The 14,825-nt window shown below is 36.4% G+C and overlaps 1 protein-coding gene across 1 annotated transcript in view; it reads right to left on the bottom strand.

Annotated features, from left to right (window-relative positions):
* BRDT (bromodomain testis associated) overlaps window positions 1–12,162 on the bottom strand; it is a 35,705-nt gene extending 23,543 nt beyond the window's left edge. The window contains exons 1-5 of the mRNA XM_016197222.2: window positions 11,959–12,162; window positions 11,146–11,283; window positions 9,547–9,661; window positions 5,761–5,933; window positions 4,650–4,991 (exon numbers count right to left, since the gene is read on the bottom strand). Of these exons, the coding sequence (XP_016052708.2) occupies window positions 4,650–4,991; window positions 5,761–5,933; window positions 9,547–9,661; window positions 11,146–11,283; window positions 11,959–12,147 (957 nt within the window). The 5' untranslated portion in view covers window positions 12,148–12,162. The remainder of the gene's footprint in view (window positions 1–4,649; window positions 4,992–5,760; window positions 5,934–9,546; window positions 9,662–11,145; window positions 11,284–11,958) is intronic.
* Between the last annotated feature and the right edge of the window lie 2,663 nt (window positions 12,163–14,825).

Below are 14,825 nucleotides of genomic sequence, written 5' to 3'. Positions count from 1 at the left end.
TATTCACACCTTCCCAAAACCACATCAAAATTACAACTAAATTACAGAACAACCATCATTCAGTCCTGTAACTAAGGATATAAAGAAGCCACAGCGAGGCTGGCAGGAGGGGCGGAGATTAAGACCAGGGCAATATTATGCCCACATGTGGTGGCTGAAAATCAAGAGGGATTATCTTGGCTGAAGAGACTCACCCCACAAGGAGCAAGGGGCCCCAGGCCCACAACAGACCCTCCAACCAAGCCCAGGGTTTCAGTACCAGGAAGAGAAGTCCCCATAACTTCTAGCTGGAAAAACAAACGGGTACTGAGGCTGAATGAGACAGAAAGCTCCTGGAGTCCCAGGTATTCTGAAAGAGCCTGTGCATGAACTTACTTGCCCTGAGTTCCCGTGCTGTGGCAGCAGCTCATAAGGTGCCAGGGACATAAGAGGAGGAACTGAATTGTCAGGCATCAGGGCAAGGGCTGGAGTAGCCGCTTTCTCCCAGACGGAAGTGCGGGAAGAGGCCATTGTTCCTTTGCTGAGAACTCCCCACACAGTGGGCAGGCTTGTGTCATATCTGAGTATCAGATTGGCTAACAATGCTTATTCCACCTTGGTGATTCCCTGAGACCCAAGTTTTGGGCAGATCCAAGATTCTTCCAGTGGCTATTCCTTACACATTGTCTGTCTTGCTCATTTGGTGGGCGTTCCTAAAATTTCTCAAACAAGCAGCATCTGCCCTTGGCATGCCCCATATCTCTTGCTAAGTGGCCCCGGGTGTGGTACTAGCAGAAGCCAGGCTTGGTTTGCAGCTTGGCCTCTCCAGGGTACCTCCAAATACAGCTCTAGTAGCAACCATCAGCAGACCATTTTGTAGATCATACCAGGTGGTCCCTGGGCAGGGCACAGACATCATCTGACCTTGGTCTGCACCTCCCAGGAGGTCGCAGAGCCAGCACGCACGGTGGACAGCCTCAGACCATGCCCAAGCACCACCCAGCTACCTCCATTAGTGGCATACTAAAGGGGCAGACTCAGCGGGAAACATTGCCCTGCTGAAGTGAGTCCTAGTCCATGGGGTTGGCCTCTACACAGATCCTCCACTGTGGTCTCAGCCAGTCTTTGCAGCTGATCAGCCTAGGGGTGAATCCCTCCCACTGATGTACTAACAGCCATCAACTACAACAAGAGGTGCACCTGGAGTGCCCAGCTTGGGTGACAGAGGAGGCTGAACCACTGTGCACTACAGGACACCTACTACATAACTACTACCAAGCCCAGGAGAGATAGCAACTCTACATAATAGATAGAAACAAACACCGGGAGGCAGCCAAAATGAAGCGACAAAGAAAACAGACCCAAATAAAAGAACAGAGCAAAATTCCAGAAAAAGATCTAAACAAAATGGAGACAACCAATCTACTAGATGCAGAGTTCTCAAAACACTGGTTTTAAGATTCTCAGTGTATTTAGAAGTACAGTAGATGAACTTATTGAGAACATCAACAAAGAGGAAACATAAAAATGGAGACAGAAAACATAAGAAAGAATGAGTCAGAAATGAAGAACATAATAACAGAAATGAAGAATACATTACAAGGAATCAGCAGCAGAGTAGATGAATGGGAGGATCAAATCAGCAATTTGGAAGATAAGGAAGCAAAAACCACCAAATTGGGGGGGGGGGGGGAGGGTAAATCCATTTAAAAAAATGGCAGAAAACTTCTCTGACCTGCTCAAGAAAACAGACATATAAGTCGAGGAAATCCAGAGAGTCCCAAACAATATAAACCCAAAGAGGCCTATACCAGGACATGCCATAATTAAAATGCCAAAGGTCAAAGACAAAGAATCCTAAAAGCAGTTACCTAAAAGGGAGCACCCATACAACTTTCAACTGATTTATCAACACTAACTTTGTAGGCCAGAAGAGACAGGCAGGAAATATTCAGTGATGAAGGACCTACAATCAAGTTTACTGTACGGAGCAAGGCTATCATTTAGAACTGAAGGACAGATAAAGAACCTAAAGGAGCTCATCACCACCAAGCCACTATTATAAGAAATGTTAAAGGGTCTTTAAGAAAAAAAAAAAAAAAAAGGTGAAAAAATTTTAAGATGGCAATAAATACTTATTAACAACTTCTTTAAATACAAATGGATTAAATGCTCCAAAAAAATGTAGGGTGGCTGAATGGATAACAAGACCCTTACATATGCTGTCTGTTAGAGGCTCACTTCAGATCAAAGGAGACACCTTAAAGGGATGGAAAAAGATATATCATAAAACTGGAAACAAACCCAGCAGGGATAGCAATACTTGTACCGACAAAATAGACTTTTAAACCCAAAACACTAAATGGAAAAGACATATGTATCCAGATGTTCACTGCAGCATTATTTACAATAGCCAAGATATGGAAGCTACTTAAGTGTCCATCAACAGATGAATGGGTTAAAAAGTGGTGCATATAAACAACGGAATATAACTCAACCATTAGAGAATGAAATCTTGCCATATACAACAACATGGACCCAGAGGGTTGTGCTGAGCGAAGTAAGTCAGGCAGAGAAAGACAAGTCATATAAAACAGACTCATAGATACAGAGAACATTTTGATGTTTGCCAGATGGAAGGGGTTGGAGGTAGGGCTAGGTGAAATAGGTGAAAGGATTATGAAGTACAAATTGGTAGTTACAGAAGAGTGATGGGGATGTAAAGTACAAAATAGGGCATATAATCAATAATATTGTAATAACTATTAAAATGTTTTTAAAGATATTTTTTAAAATTGATTGTTAGAGGAAGGGAGAGAGAGAAACATCTATGTGAGAGAGAAACATCCATCAGTTACCTCCTGTACTTGTCCCAAACTGGGATCGAACCTGCAAGCTGGGTATATGTCCTGACAGGAATCAGGGAATTGAACCTGCTATCTTTTTGTGTACAGGAAGCCACTCCAACCAACTGAGTCACAGTGGCCCAGGCTAAAAAATTAAAAAGAATACAGACAAAATATAGACTCCTAAGTGTTTATGGAAGAGTTACAAAGTTTGCACTTTAGTAAAAAGAAAACAAACTAAGAGGGAAAGAGTAAGATGGAAAAAAATGAGGGTGAACACAAAAATTAGTAACATGTTAATAAACTTCATGTTGGTGATAAAAATTAAAAAATCCTTTGTTTAAAAGAAAAGCCAGCCCTAGCAGGTTTTCCCAGTGGTTAGAACCCCTCCGTCCCCCCACACTGAAGGGTCCCATGTTCGATTCTGGCCCAGGGCACATACTTCCGCTGCAGGCTCAATCCCCAGCCCCAGCTGGGGCACATGCAGGGGGCAACCAATCAATCTGTCTTTCATAGATGTTCCTCCCTCTCTCTCTCACTCCTTCCACTCTTAAAAAAGCAATGGAAAAAATATCCTCAGTTGATGATTAAAAAAAAATTTTTAAAGGAAAAAAAAGCCAAACTTTTTAGACCAATGATTTTTCAACTGGTGTTCTATGAGAATTTTTAAGATACCCAATAACTATTTAGTAAGAAGCACTGACCTCTTTTCCCTTAGATTGTCAAATTAAAAAATGACAACATCCAACACAAGAATAGCCATTCGGTGTGAATGAATGAAAATCATATTTTTTGTCAGATTTCCAAAAAATAGTACATTTTTTGGTGTGCTTTAGAATTTTAGTAATTAATTTATGTGTGCCATGAGATGAAAAGGGTTGAAAATTTTTGTTCTAGGCAATAAGTATGGAGTACAATGAGTAGTCATTCAGAAGACGATTGAAAAAACTTTTGTAAATACTACAGTTCTATTTTTAGTGATTTCCCTTATAATTTACATAAACAAATTTTTCCAATAATTTAAAGCTTCCAAATCATCAATAAAGAGACCCTGCAGTGCAGAGAGGTTTAGAAACAATATATACGGCTTAGGCAAAAAGATTTTTGCATTAGAATTATGCATTCATTAAAAATATTCTTGCCCTACCCAGGTTGGCTTGGTGGTTAGTGTATCGACCTGTGGACTGAGGGGCCCTGGGTGTGATTCCAGTCAAGGGTACCTACCTTGGTTCCAGGCTTGATGCTTGGTCCGGTTGCATGGGGGAGGCAACCAATCAATGTGTGTATCTCACATCCATGTTCGTCTCTCTCTCTCTAAAATCAATACATATCCTCAGGCAAGAATAAAAATAAAATTCTTAAAAATAATGAGACAATATCCACACTACAGTAAGTGAAAATTCAGGGTACAGTTATATACTGTAACTCAAATACTGTGGTAAAGAACAATGGATGTGGCCCCGCCGGGCGTGGCTCAGCGGTTGAGCATCAACCTAGGATCCAGGTGATCAGGGTTCGATTCCCGGTCAGGGCACATGCCCGGGTTGTGGGCTCAATCAATGACTCTCTCATCATTGATGTTTCTATCTCTCTCTCTCCCTCTCCTTTCTTCTCTCTGAAATCAATAAAGATATATTTAAAAAACAAAACAAAAACAATGGATGTGTTTGAATAGAAAATAAGATAGATTTTTAAATGTTCCCACGATTCAGTCCAGGTGGTTTTAATTTTCATGTTTATCATTGTCTCAGTTTGATATTTCTTTACAAGGACAAAAAATCACTTTTATAATCAAGAAAAGAAGTTCTTCCCATTAAGACTTACCTTGATAGTTCCAAGATCCATTGGATTTTTTACAATATCATAGTAGTTATGGAGTCCCAATGCATTAACATCAACAGGATTATAAAAGGGCCATGCATATGAAAAGTGCTTCTTTGCAAACATTTCTTTAAGAATCTCACTACAGTGCCTTAATTGTTCAGTTACTTTAACTTTATATTGTTGCTGAGAATTCTGCAAAACTTTCTTCCGCACAGTTTCTTTTATAGGTGGTATTTTTGTTGTTTTTTTGTCTGTAAGTGCTGGGGAAGGGTCACCACTTGCTTTAACTACTGAAGTTGTAGGAGTAGTTGTATCTGCTTTCCTTTTCACACCCCTTGTAACCTAAAACAAAACAATTCGACAACAACAAAAAAACTGTAAGGTGACATTCAGAACAAATTTTCTTAATAAACAAAGGAAAGGAGCCCAGTCATTGTGGCTCAGCAGTTGGATTCCTGGTCAGGGCATATGCCCAGGTTGTGGGCCAGGAGGCAGCCAGTCAATGCTTCTCTCACTATTGATGTTTCTCTCTCTCTCCCTCCCTCCCTCTCTCTAAAATCAATAGATATATTTTAAAAAACAAATGATCAAAAAAAACAAAGGAAAGGATTATTAGCAACATGTCTTCCACATATTCAATATTAGTAAAAGCTGATTTCTTTTACAGGCAAAAGAAATAATTCACTTATTTTCTTCTCATACCCTATGAACTGTCTTGTGCAAACCTTTGAGACTAATGAAGGATAGAAAAAAAGGTCATGGTTATATGGAAAGTTTTTGAATACACGAAATCAGCTAGGGCATATAAATTTTTTAAAAAATTTATCGACCTGACTTTTTAAAGGAATTCAGTAAGTTACATCACACACACTCAAGAAACTATAAAGAAAGAAAAAAAGAAACTATAAAGATACTAAAGCAGTTCAAATTCTACCTAAGAGGTCTCCAAATTTTGACCCACATCCTAGTTTTCTGTTCACAAAATATACACAAGCAAAAAGATTGACAGCTGTATACTAAAGACCAATTTTCATATCAACTTAAAAAAGGTACAGACACCACAACAATCAAACTTACACTGAACTATACTTCAAAGCTACAGTAAACTTACCTGGGCCACTGTTTGTGAGGCAGAGCTGGGTGGAGCACCTTGTGCCATATTTAAAGGAGAAATAGATGTTTCAGGAAGTACAGAGGGACTCACTTGCTGCTTAAGTACTTTTTCCGATACTTTAGGAGACTGTTTTTCTTTAACAGAAGAAACTGCTACATTCTGTTGAGTGCCTAGCAAAGTTTGAACCACAGTCAATATTTGATTAAAATATAGAACTAAGACATTTTTCTTAGTATTCTATTTTAATCCATTTAGTTGTGCTTTTTAGCAGTATAAACATGGTACATTCCCATTCTCCTTTGAAACCCTCCCACATACTTGCTGACAGTGTTAGACCAATTTAGATATATCAAAGACTTCAAAACCTGGTATTAATGGTAGGCTTATTAATTTTACTCAAAAAGATGTGTGATGTAAACTCTAACAGACAGATAGCAAAAATTTCAGATGTCTCGGAGACAAACTGTATAATACTATGTGAGGCCTTCACAATGTCCTGCATAAATATCCAAGGATTCAAAATCATTACAGATAATCCATCACTACCTGACACAGAATGACAGATGCAAACATGACTTTATCAATATATCCTTTAGATGATTCTGCCAAAGGAACGAGCATGCATGTTCTTATTATTTCACAAGTCCATCCTTCCATCAAGGAAACTCCATTCTTCTAGTCGCTCAGGCCAAAAACCTTGTAGTCATCTTTGAATCCACTCTCTCAAACCTAATATCCAATCCATCAGCAAACCCTTTTGCCTCTATCTTCATATCCAAAATCCAACTATACAGTTCTCAGAAATTGTAATTGCCCTGGTCCAAAGCATCAATTCTCAACTGAATTATTGCAATAGCATCCTAAGAGGCTTTCTTCTGTGTTTACATCCTATAGTCTATTGTAAAAATAGCAACCAAAGTGACATTTTAAAATTTCATAAGATTATGATACTTGTGCTCAGTGCCCTAGGACTTCTAATTTTCTAAGTAAAAGCCAAAGTCCTCACAAGGGCTTGTAAGTATATGCATGATCTCTTTGCCTTCTCCTCACACCTGACCTCTTTCCAACCTCACTTCCCTCCCTTATTTCACCCCAACCTTCTAGCGTGGCTGTTCTCCTACTTGTTAAGCATGAGCAGACTATTTGCTCTGCCTGGAAGGACACATCGTGATGGCTCACTACAAAATTCTTGTCAGCCTTTACTCAAATGTAACCTCCTCAAGCCCACAAATATAAAATAACCGTCTTCCCACCCTCACCACTCTCCAGTTCTCTTCTTATTTTTACCACACCCTTATCACATTTGACATGCAACATATTCGTATTCCCTACTTTCCGAATTATTGCTAAATAAACTTAGGACCCAAATAAATTGGATATATTTCAAGATAAGTTTAGTATCCTCAGCCTCTGAGCTCTCACTACTCACTAAAACTTAGGAACCAACAAGATTCAAACAACCGAATATTCTTTGATAGCCTCTCATCTGTTGCTCTTTGAACTCGGAAACTAAACAGATACGTTTAATGAGGAATGCCTACATTTACTTATTTTTATCTATTTCCTCAGCGAGGACAAAAAGCTCTGTGAGGGGAAAGACACTTTGTTTTGGTCTCCACTATATTTCTTGTATTGCTTAATACCGTACTTGAAGCACAGGAGGACTCAATAAATATTTATTGCATGCCAATTAAGAATCAGGCCACCATTCTAGTTGTTGGGGCACAAAATTGAAGACAGTCTGTCCTTGTAAAACATGTTGTCTAGTGTAAGAAAGAGACATAAAATAAGTAGTCAAATTGATTACAAGTGATGCTAAGCGTAGGGAAGGTAACAGATAGGATGCTGACAAAATTAAGGTAGAGTCTTACTACAGAAAAGATAGCCAAGAAGACCTCTCTGAGGAGATAGCAGTTAAGATGTTACTGTAAAGATAAGAAGCAGACAGCCAGGAAATGGTTGGCAGTAAAAATGTATTCCAAGACAATCAGTAGGAAAAACTAGTGATAGGAAAGTAGCTCAGGATAAGAATGAAGAATTGGGCAAGGACCAGATCACAAAGGGCTATGGTAAGAATTGAGACTTCATTCTTCCATGGGAAGCCAAAGAGAGCCAAAGACATTTAAACAGGTGAATGACATATTCTAATTTATTTTTTTAACAGATCATTGTTGTTATCATATAGAGAAGAGACCAGGCAGGATAATCAGGATCACTGTAAGCAGACAGCAGGATCACATTACGAGGATGGTTGCAAGGGCAGTTTGGGGGTTAAATCCAAATGATTTACTAATGAACAGAATATGGGGGGGGGGGGGAGATCACAGCAAGGAAGGAACCAAGGACAACTTCTAGTATTTTGGCTTGAACAACTGTGTATTAGTACCATTTTCTGTTACAAGGAATGATCAGGGAAAGATCAGTGCTGAACTGTGAGCATGTTAAGTGATAGATGTGTATAAGACATCTAAGCGAATATATCCAGTGAAAAACTTAGTGATAGTAAAGTAGCTTGGGGATAAGAATTGGTTGCTCAGATAAGACTATCTTAGAGACATAAATTTGGAGATTAATAACAGAGATGGAATTTAGCAAGAATATTGAATATCAAGCGCTTAAAAAAAAAAAAAGACCCATATTTAGAGATGGATCCAGCAATTCAACTTGTGGGTGCTTGTCCGAAGGAAAAAAACCACACTAATTCAAAAAGATACATGTACCTCAGTTTGCTGCAGCTTTATTCACAACAGCCAAAATACGGAAATAACCTAAGTGTCCAATAGATACATGGATAAAGAAATTGACATATAGGAATAAAATACTGCCATTTGCTACATTAATGGACCTAGAGGGCATTGTGCTAAGAGAAATGAATTAGACAAAGAAAGACAAATACCGTATGGGTTCTCTTATATGTGGAATCTAAAAAAAATAAGAACAAAAAACAAAAAACAAGATCACAGAGAGAACAGATTGGCAGTTGCAAGAGACAGGGGTGGGAGAAATAGGTAACATTTTTTTAATTTAAATAAATTGAATAAAAAATTAAAGAAGAAAAAACAACATAACCCAACTTCTACCATCACCCCGCTACATGTCTTCTACATCCAAGCCACTAAACTATATACTCTACATTTACAACAATGAAAGCTAAATATTTTCCTGATAGTATAGATGGAAAACTGACATGGAATGATTAAGCAACTTAACCAAGGTTATACAGCTTGAGTGATCCATAGATAAACCAATATTTGATCTATGACAATCTTGGTTAACTTTTAGAATAAATCTATTTGAATACTTAAGATTTTATAATCCCATATTTGAATATTAGGATTATTAGCTGTAAACTGTTTCTCTATAAAGTTTTTTTGAGTTAATAAAAAGAAACAGAATTTTTAGACTCAACAGTAACATTTTATTCTTAGCTATGGGATCTTTTGGTACAGATAATATCAACATTTCTGACCCTCTTGTTAGTATAGCACAGATACAAGACCCACTAAAAATGGTAATAGTGGTCATGATTTATTGGGTGCTCACAATATAGGAAATCTGGCTCCGAGGTCATAATCAATGTAATCCTCCCTAATCATATATGATAGCTATCCCTGTGCTCAAGGTTTAGCAGACTGTTTAAAAGACAGTTTACACCCTTAGAACAGGATGTAAAAGGACTTCTGGATGTCTATGTCCCTTGAGGGATTTATTATTTAGTTTTAGCCATTATATTTATATCCCGTGTGTACACATGTGCAGGCACATAAACCTTTTCTGGCTTACCTTTCTTTATTCTTTCCTTACCACCCACAACTTGCTCTTCTTGTGGCATCTGTGATAACTTCTGTTTAAACAACTTCTCTAGAGCTTGTGCCATAAGAACAATGTCATCTCCAGTCTAGAAAATATACTATAAGGTTACACAATATGGTCACTGTACCAAGCGCTTCTTAATTGTACTTAAGTCCACTGGTTTTTTGTTGTCATTTTTTTAAAATAATGGTATAATAATCCTATGGTTTTCCAGAAGACAGTATAAATATTAGTACCAAGTTTCTATAAGTCAGCCTATCTTATAGAAGGCAGAAACAGAGCACTCTTAGATGGTTATTTATTAAACAGTATTTATCACGTCTAAGTTAAGAAAAAAGGACAGCAGCTCATATTTTAATTCTAACATCCTACCCCTTTAACTTCTAAAAAGGACACAAGATGCCTTCTGAGTGCTAAAGAGTTACAATCCAACCAATCTCATTAATACAAAAAGTAGGAGAAATTAAAATTTCTACCTCACAAATAGGTTAAAACAAAACCTATTCATGCCTATGCAAATTACCTCATTATTTGCAGTTTTCAATTAACTAAATGATAAAATGACACTATAGAACTCAATTTTTAAATCTTAACTACTTTCCTTAGCTTTACTATTGAGGGGGAAAAAAACACTAAATTACAAAGCAAAAGTCTGAAGCAAAGAACACTTGTTTCTCAGTTAGGTAGCTCAGGGGAATTACTAGACTTTATTTTTAAATGCAGAGTGTGAAAGACCCTTTGGAATTCTTAAATTAAAATGAAGTTTCAAATGGTACTTTGAGAGTATCAGTGGTTCTGATTTTTTTTAAAAAATTACATTGACTAATAGTCTTAAATCTTTTAAACATATAAGGTGGCACTGATAATTCCCTTGGGAAGCAAATCAGAATCTCTATTACATTTCAGTGTCACTAGTGATTCTGAATAATTAGGACATGTTTTTTAAGATGTTTAGATATCATAAAAGAGCTTGGAAAGGATGCAGTATTCCTGGAAACAGGAATCCCATATGGAGGAAAAATTGAACAGACAAGTCTGATTTTATGGATAAAATGTGAAGATTATACTCAAAGTGTCCACATACAAACAGTCTAATGCATTAACACAGATGCAAATACTACTACTAGGATATAACTGAGAATGTGTCTAATCTTAAACTTGTCATGAAGTTTAATGTAATCTGTTTGGCTTCTTAGGTTATGGCCAGGGATTCATACAATGAAAATCTAAGCAAGATTAGTATATAACAAGGTTTATCATCTTATAATTAAAATGGCAGAAGAGCGGTGGAGAATATTTTGAAATAATACTTTACTCACAGAAACCAGCTGTTGTTGGCATTTCATTTTTTAAAGCATAGTAAGTCATTACAGCTATCCAGGCAAAAATATAGCAAATAGAGTGAAAAAATATTGATAGATAAAAACTGGTAAAAAAAAAAAAAATCATCTTTAAAAGTAGGTAAAATACTCCAAATCAAGACCTGAAATCTGAAATCAGCGCACTTGTTTATACATATCTCCTATATGTGAAAGCACAGAATTAGCAAGTATAACAATGCTTACATACCTTATTGTATAAATAACAATTTGAAAACATCGTATTGAAATCTTCTATACATTCTGAAGCCTGCACGTAATACTTATGTTCCAAGCGCTTCTTAATTGTACTTAAATCCATTGGGGTTTTTATAATGGTATAATAATCCTATGATTTTCAAGAAGACATTATAAATGTTAGTATTAAGAATGAATACAATTGGTACACAAGGAAATTTAAGAAACTGTACACCTGTAACTAGAGAGAATAGGTTACCTTTCAAAAGCCATAACCTGGAAACTAAAACCATTAGTAAATGAGAAACAAAGCTGATTGCCATGGCATTATTTTTAAGAGGGAAAAAGAACCAACAAACAAAGAATAACACAAGAATGTAAAAGTAGAACCATTCTGGAAAACAAAAAGTAAAAGGCATAAAGAAAAAGAAACCAGTATCTATTGAATTTGACAGAGCAAGAGTATAATCCCAGTTCCATGGTTTACTAGCAATCTTACACATTAATTAGGCAGAAACTGTCAAGAGAGACTTCATGGGTGTGACCCTCATGATAGCCCGCATGAAAAAGTCAAGTGACATATGCTATAACAAGAAAGCATGAACTATAATTTAACACAAACTGTTAAAGTAAGAAATTCAATACTCAGAAAAATGAGCATTGTTATTTAGGAAAAATTAGTCATTGGTATATGCTCCAGTGGTGCTGAATAAATCAGCTGTTTATTAAATATATTTTATAAAACTAGAGACTAGTTTATTTATTTCAGAGATTTACACGGTTTTCTTTTCCTTTTTAAACTAATGCAATTATAAGACATACTTACAGGCAACTTTAGTTTCACGGCATCCACAGGCTGCTGAAAAGGCCAGGAAAAACTATGCTTCCATAAAGCCTTCAAGACAACTTTTTGTAGATACTGCAGTTGATTTGTCAATCGCCCATTTTTCTTAGTGTTTATATACTCTGGTGGTGGTGGGTTAACAAAAGCTGTTTGTCTACTTGGAAGAGACATTCTTAACTGCTTCCAATCCTGATATTCTAATGTCTACAAGTACATGTCCTAAAAAAAAAAAACCAAACCCACAACTGAGTTACTTTCAAAGTACTTTCAAAATGGCTCTATAGGAAGTAAAATGTATTCAAGAGTAACAGACATCATACTTTAAAGCACATCATGATTTTTAAAAAGCCAAATAACAAATGAATCAATTTTTAAACAAATACAAACCTTTTCCTATACAAGTACTAAAAGTTGTTTCATTATGTATGCCTTCGTTTTTGGATGATTTAGGTTATTTCAGTCTTTCACAGTTATTTCTTTCTGCTTTTCTAAAACACTAATTGAGGTCTTAGCAGGAAAAGTCTAAGTTTCTGGAAAAATAAAATAACAGGCAATGTTAAAGATAATATTAGTATATAGTTATTCTACAATCATTAGTTCAATGAAGGGGAAAAGGCAAAATAAAGGATTTCTGGCTAATCTGAATAAAATGGTAACAATTATGAAAAAATGACAGTATTAAAATGCTACTCTTTATTGCACATTGCTACACCTAAAGTAAAATACTTTAAAACTTCACAGTATTTCAGAAAGACAGTATCTAGCATAACTAGACAGTGTTGTTACTTTAAGGATCAGAGAACAAAGGTACTACACCAAGTATGTTAGCAAAATGAAATGCATGATTATCAAATAAACTGCCCACTTTTAGAGATCAGTGTTACATTTAGCCAATATCTTTGTTTGTGTTAACTCAGTGTTCATTCTCAACTTAAAAAAAAGATTGTGATAAACATACCATAAAATTTACCATCGGAACCATTTTTAAGTGTACAGTTCAGTAGTATTGAGTATATTCATACTTTTGAGCAACTAGTTTCCAGAACTTTTTCATCTTGTGAAACAAACTATACCTATTGAACAACTCCTCATTCTCCCCTCTTGCAACCACACTCTATTTGCTGTTTCTACGAATTTTACTATTCCAAGTATCTCATAAGTAGAACCATACAGTATTTGTCTTTTTGTGACTGCCTTATTTAACATATTGCTCTCAAGGTTCATTCATATTGTAGTGCTTGTCAGAATGTCCTTCATTTTTAAAGTTCAATAATATTCCACTATATATTTGTACATATTGTTTATCCATTCATTGACACCTTGGCCCACCTCTTGCCTATTTTGAATAGTGTAGTGAACATGGGGGTATAAATATATCTTCAGGACCCTGCTTCTATAAATGTTTAAGTGGAATTTCTAGACCATATGGTAATTCTAATTTTTTTTTGAGGAACTGCAAAGTGTTTTTCTATAGTGGAAGCACCATTGTACATTCCCCTCGACATTCTACAGAGTTCCAGTTCCTCCCTAGCTGCACATCATTTGGTATTTTCTGGGTTTTTTTTGTTTGTTTAAAAGTAGCCATCCTAATGGTTGTGACATTTTGTCGATCATTTTAAAAATAGCACTGCCCAGGCTCCAACCTCTGGAGCTGGGACTTGGGAATCAGTTTTACTTGCTTTTTAAAGTCCTTTAGTGTTTCCGCCCTGGACTGTGTGGCTCAGTTGGTTGGAGTGTCCTCCCATACACAAAAAGGTTGTGGGTTTCTTTCCAGGTGGGGCACATACCCAGGTTGTGAGTTCCACCCCCAGTCGGGTGTATACAGGAGGCAACCAATTGATGTTTCTCTCTCTCCCTCCACCCTCCAAAAATCAATAAAAACATATCCTCAGGTGGGGATTAAAAAAAAATTCCTTGATGTTTCTGATATGGAACCAGGATTGAGAACCACTACATTAAAACAAATTAACTTGGAGGTGATTACCAATCTTATAATTTATTTCATCTTGTGATTTGACTTTTTCTAGTTATATGTATGAACTAGAACTCTTAAAAGTCATTGAGAACAAAGGAGATATTCTAGAATGTCACAATGAAAATGGCTCTTGTCCTGGCTTTGTAACTATTTAAAGCTAGACTACTTTTTGAGTGTCCCAATCACAAAGATAACCACTATGACTTCTATCATCATAGATTAAGTTTAGTGACTGTTTTTAAACTTTATAGTTTTACTATACATTATATTGTGTCTTGCTTCCTTTCATCAATGTTATGTTTGTGAGATTTAGCCACATTACCTGTGTTGTTTGTTCATTTTCACAGCTGTATGGTATTCTACTATACAGGAAATGTTAAAGGAACTGCTGTAGTTAGAAGTTCTAAATGGCACACTAGATCAGATGAATTTAATCTGAACTTTTCACCCTGAAGCTGCAGAATATACATTCCTCTCAGTGCACATGGGTCATACTCAAAGATAAACCACATGTTAACACAAAACAAGTCTCTACAAGTTCAAGAAGATTGAAATCATATCAATCATCTCAGATCACAAGGGCATGAAAACTGCAGTAAAAACACTCAAAAAGATCCAAACACCTGGAGGCTAAATAGCATGTTATTAAACAATGAATGGGTTACCAATAAGATCAAGAAATAAAAAAATTCCTGGAAACAAATGCAAAAGAACACACCACAACCCCAAATCCATGGGACACAGCAAAAGCAGTCCTAAGAGGGGAGTTCATAGCACTACAGGTCTACCTCAAAAAAACCAAGAAAAATTTTTAGTAAACTATCTAACCCTACAACTTAAAGAATTAGAAAGCTCCACTGTGAAGCCGACTGGA

Source organism: Miniopterus natalensis, chromosome 9, assembly GCF_054644295.1.
Source record: "Miniopterus natalensis isolate mMinNat1 chromosome 9, mMinNat1.hap1, whole genome shotgun sequence".
Lineage (NCBI taxonomy): Eukaryota > Metazoa > Chordata > Mammalia > Chiroptera > Miniopteridae > Miniopterus > Miniopterus natalensis.
This window is presented reverse-complemented; position numbering and strand designations above follow the sequence as displayed.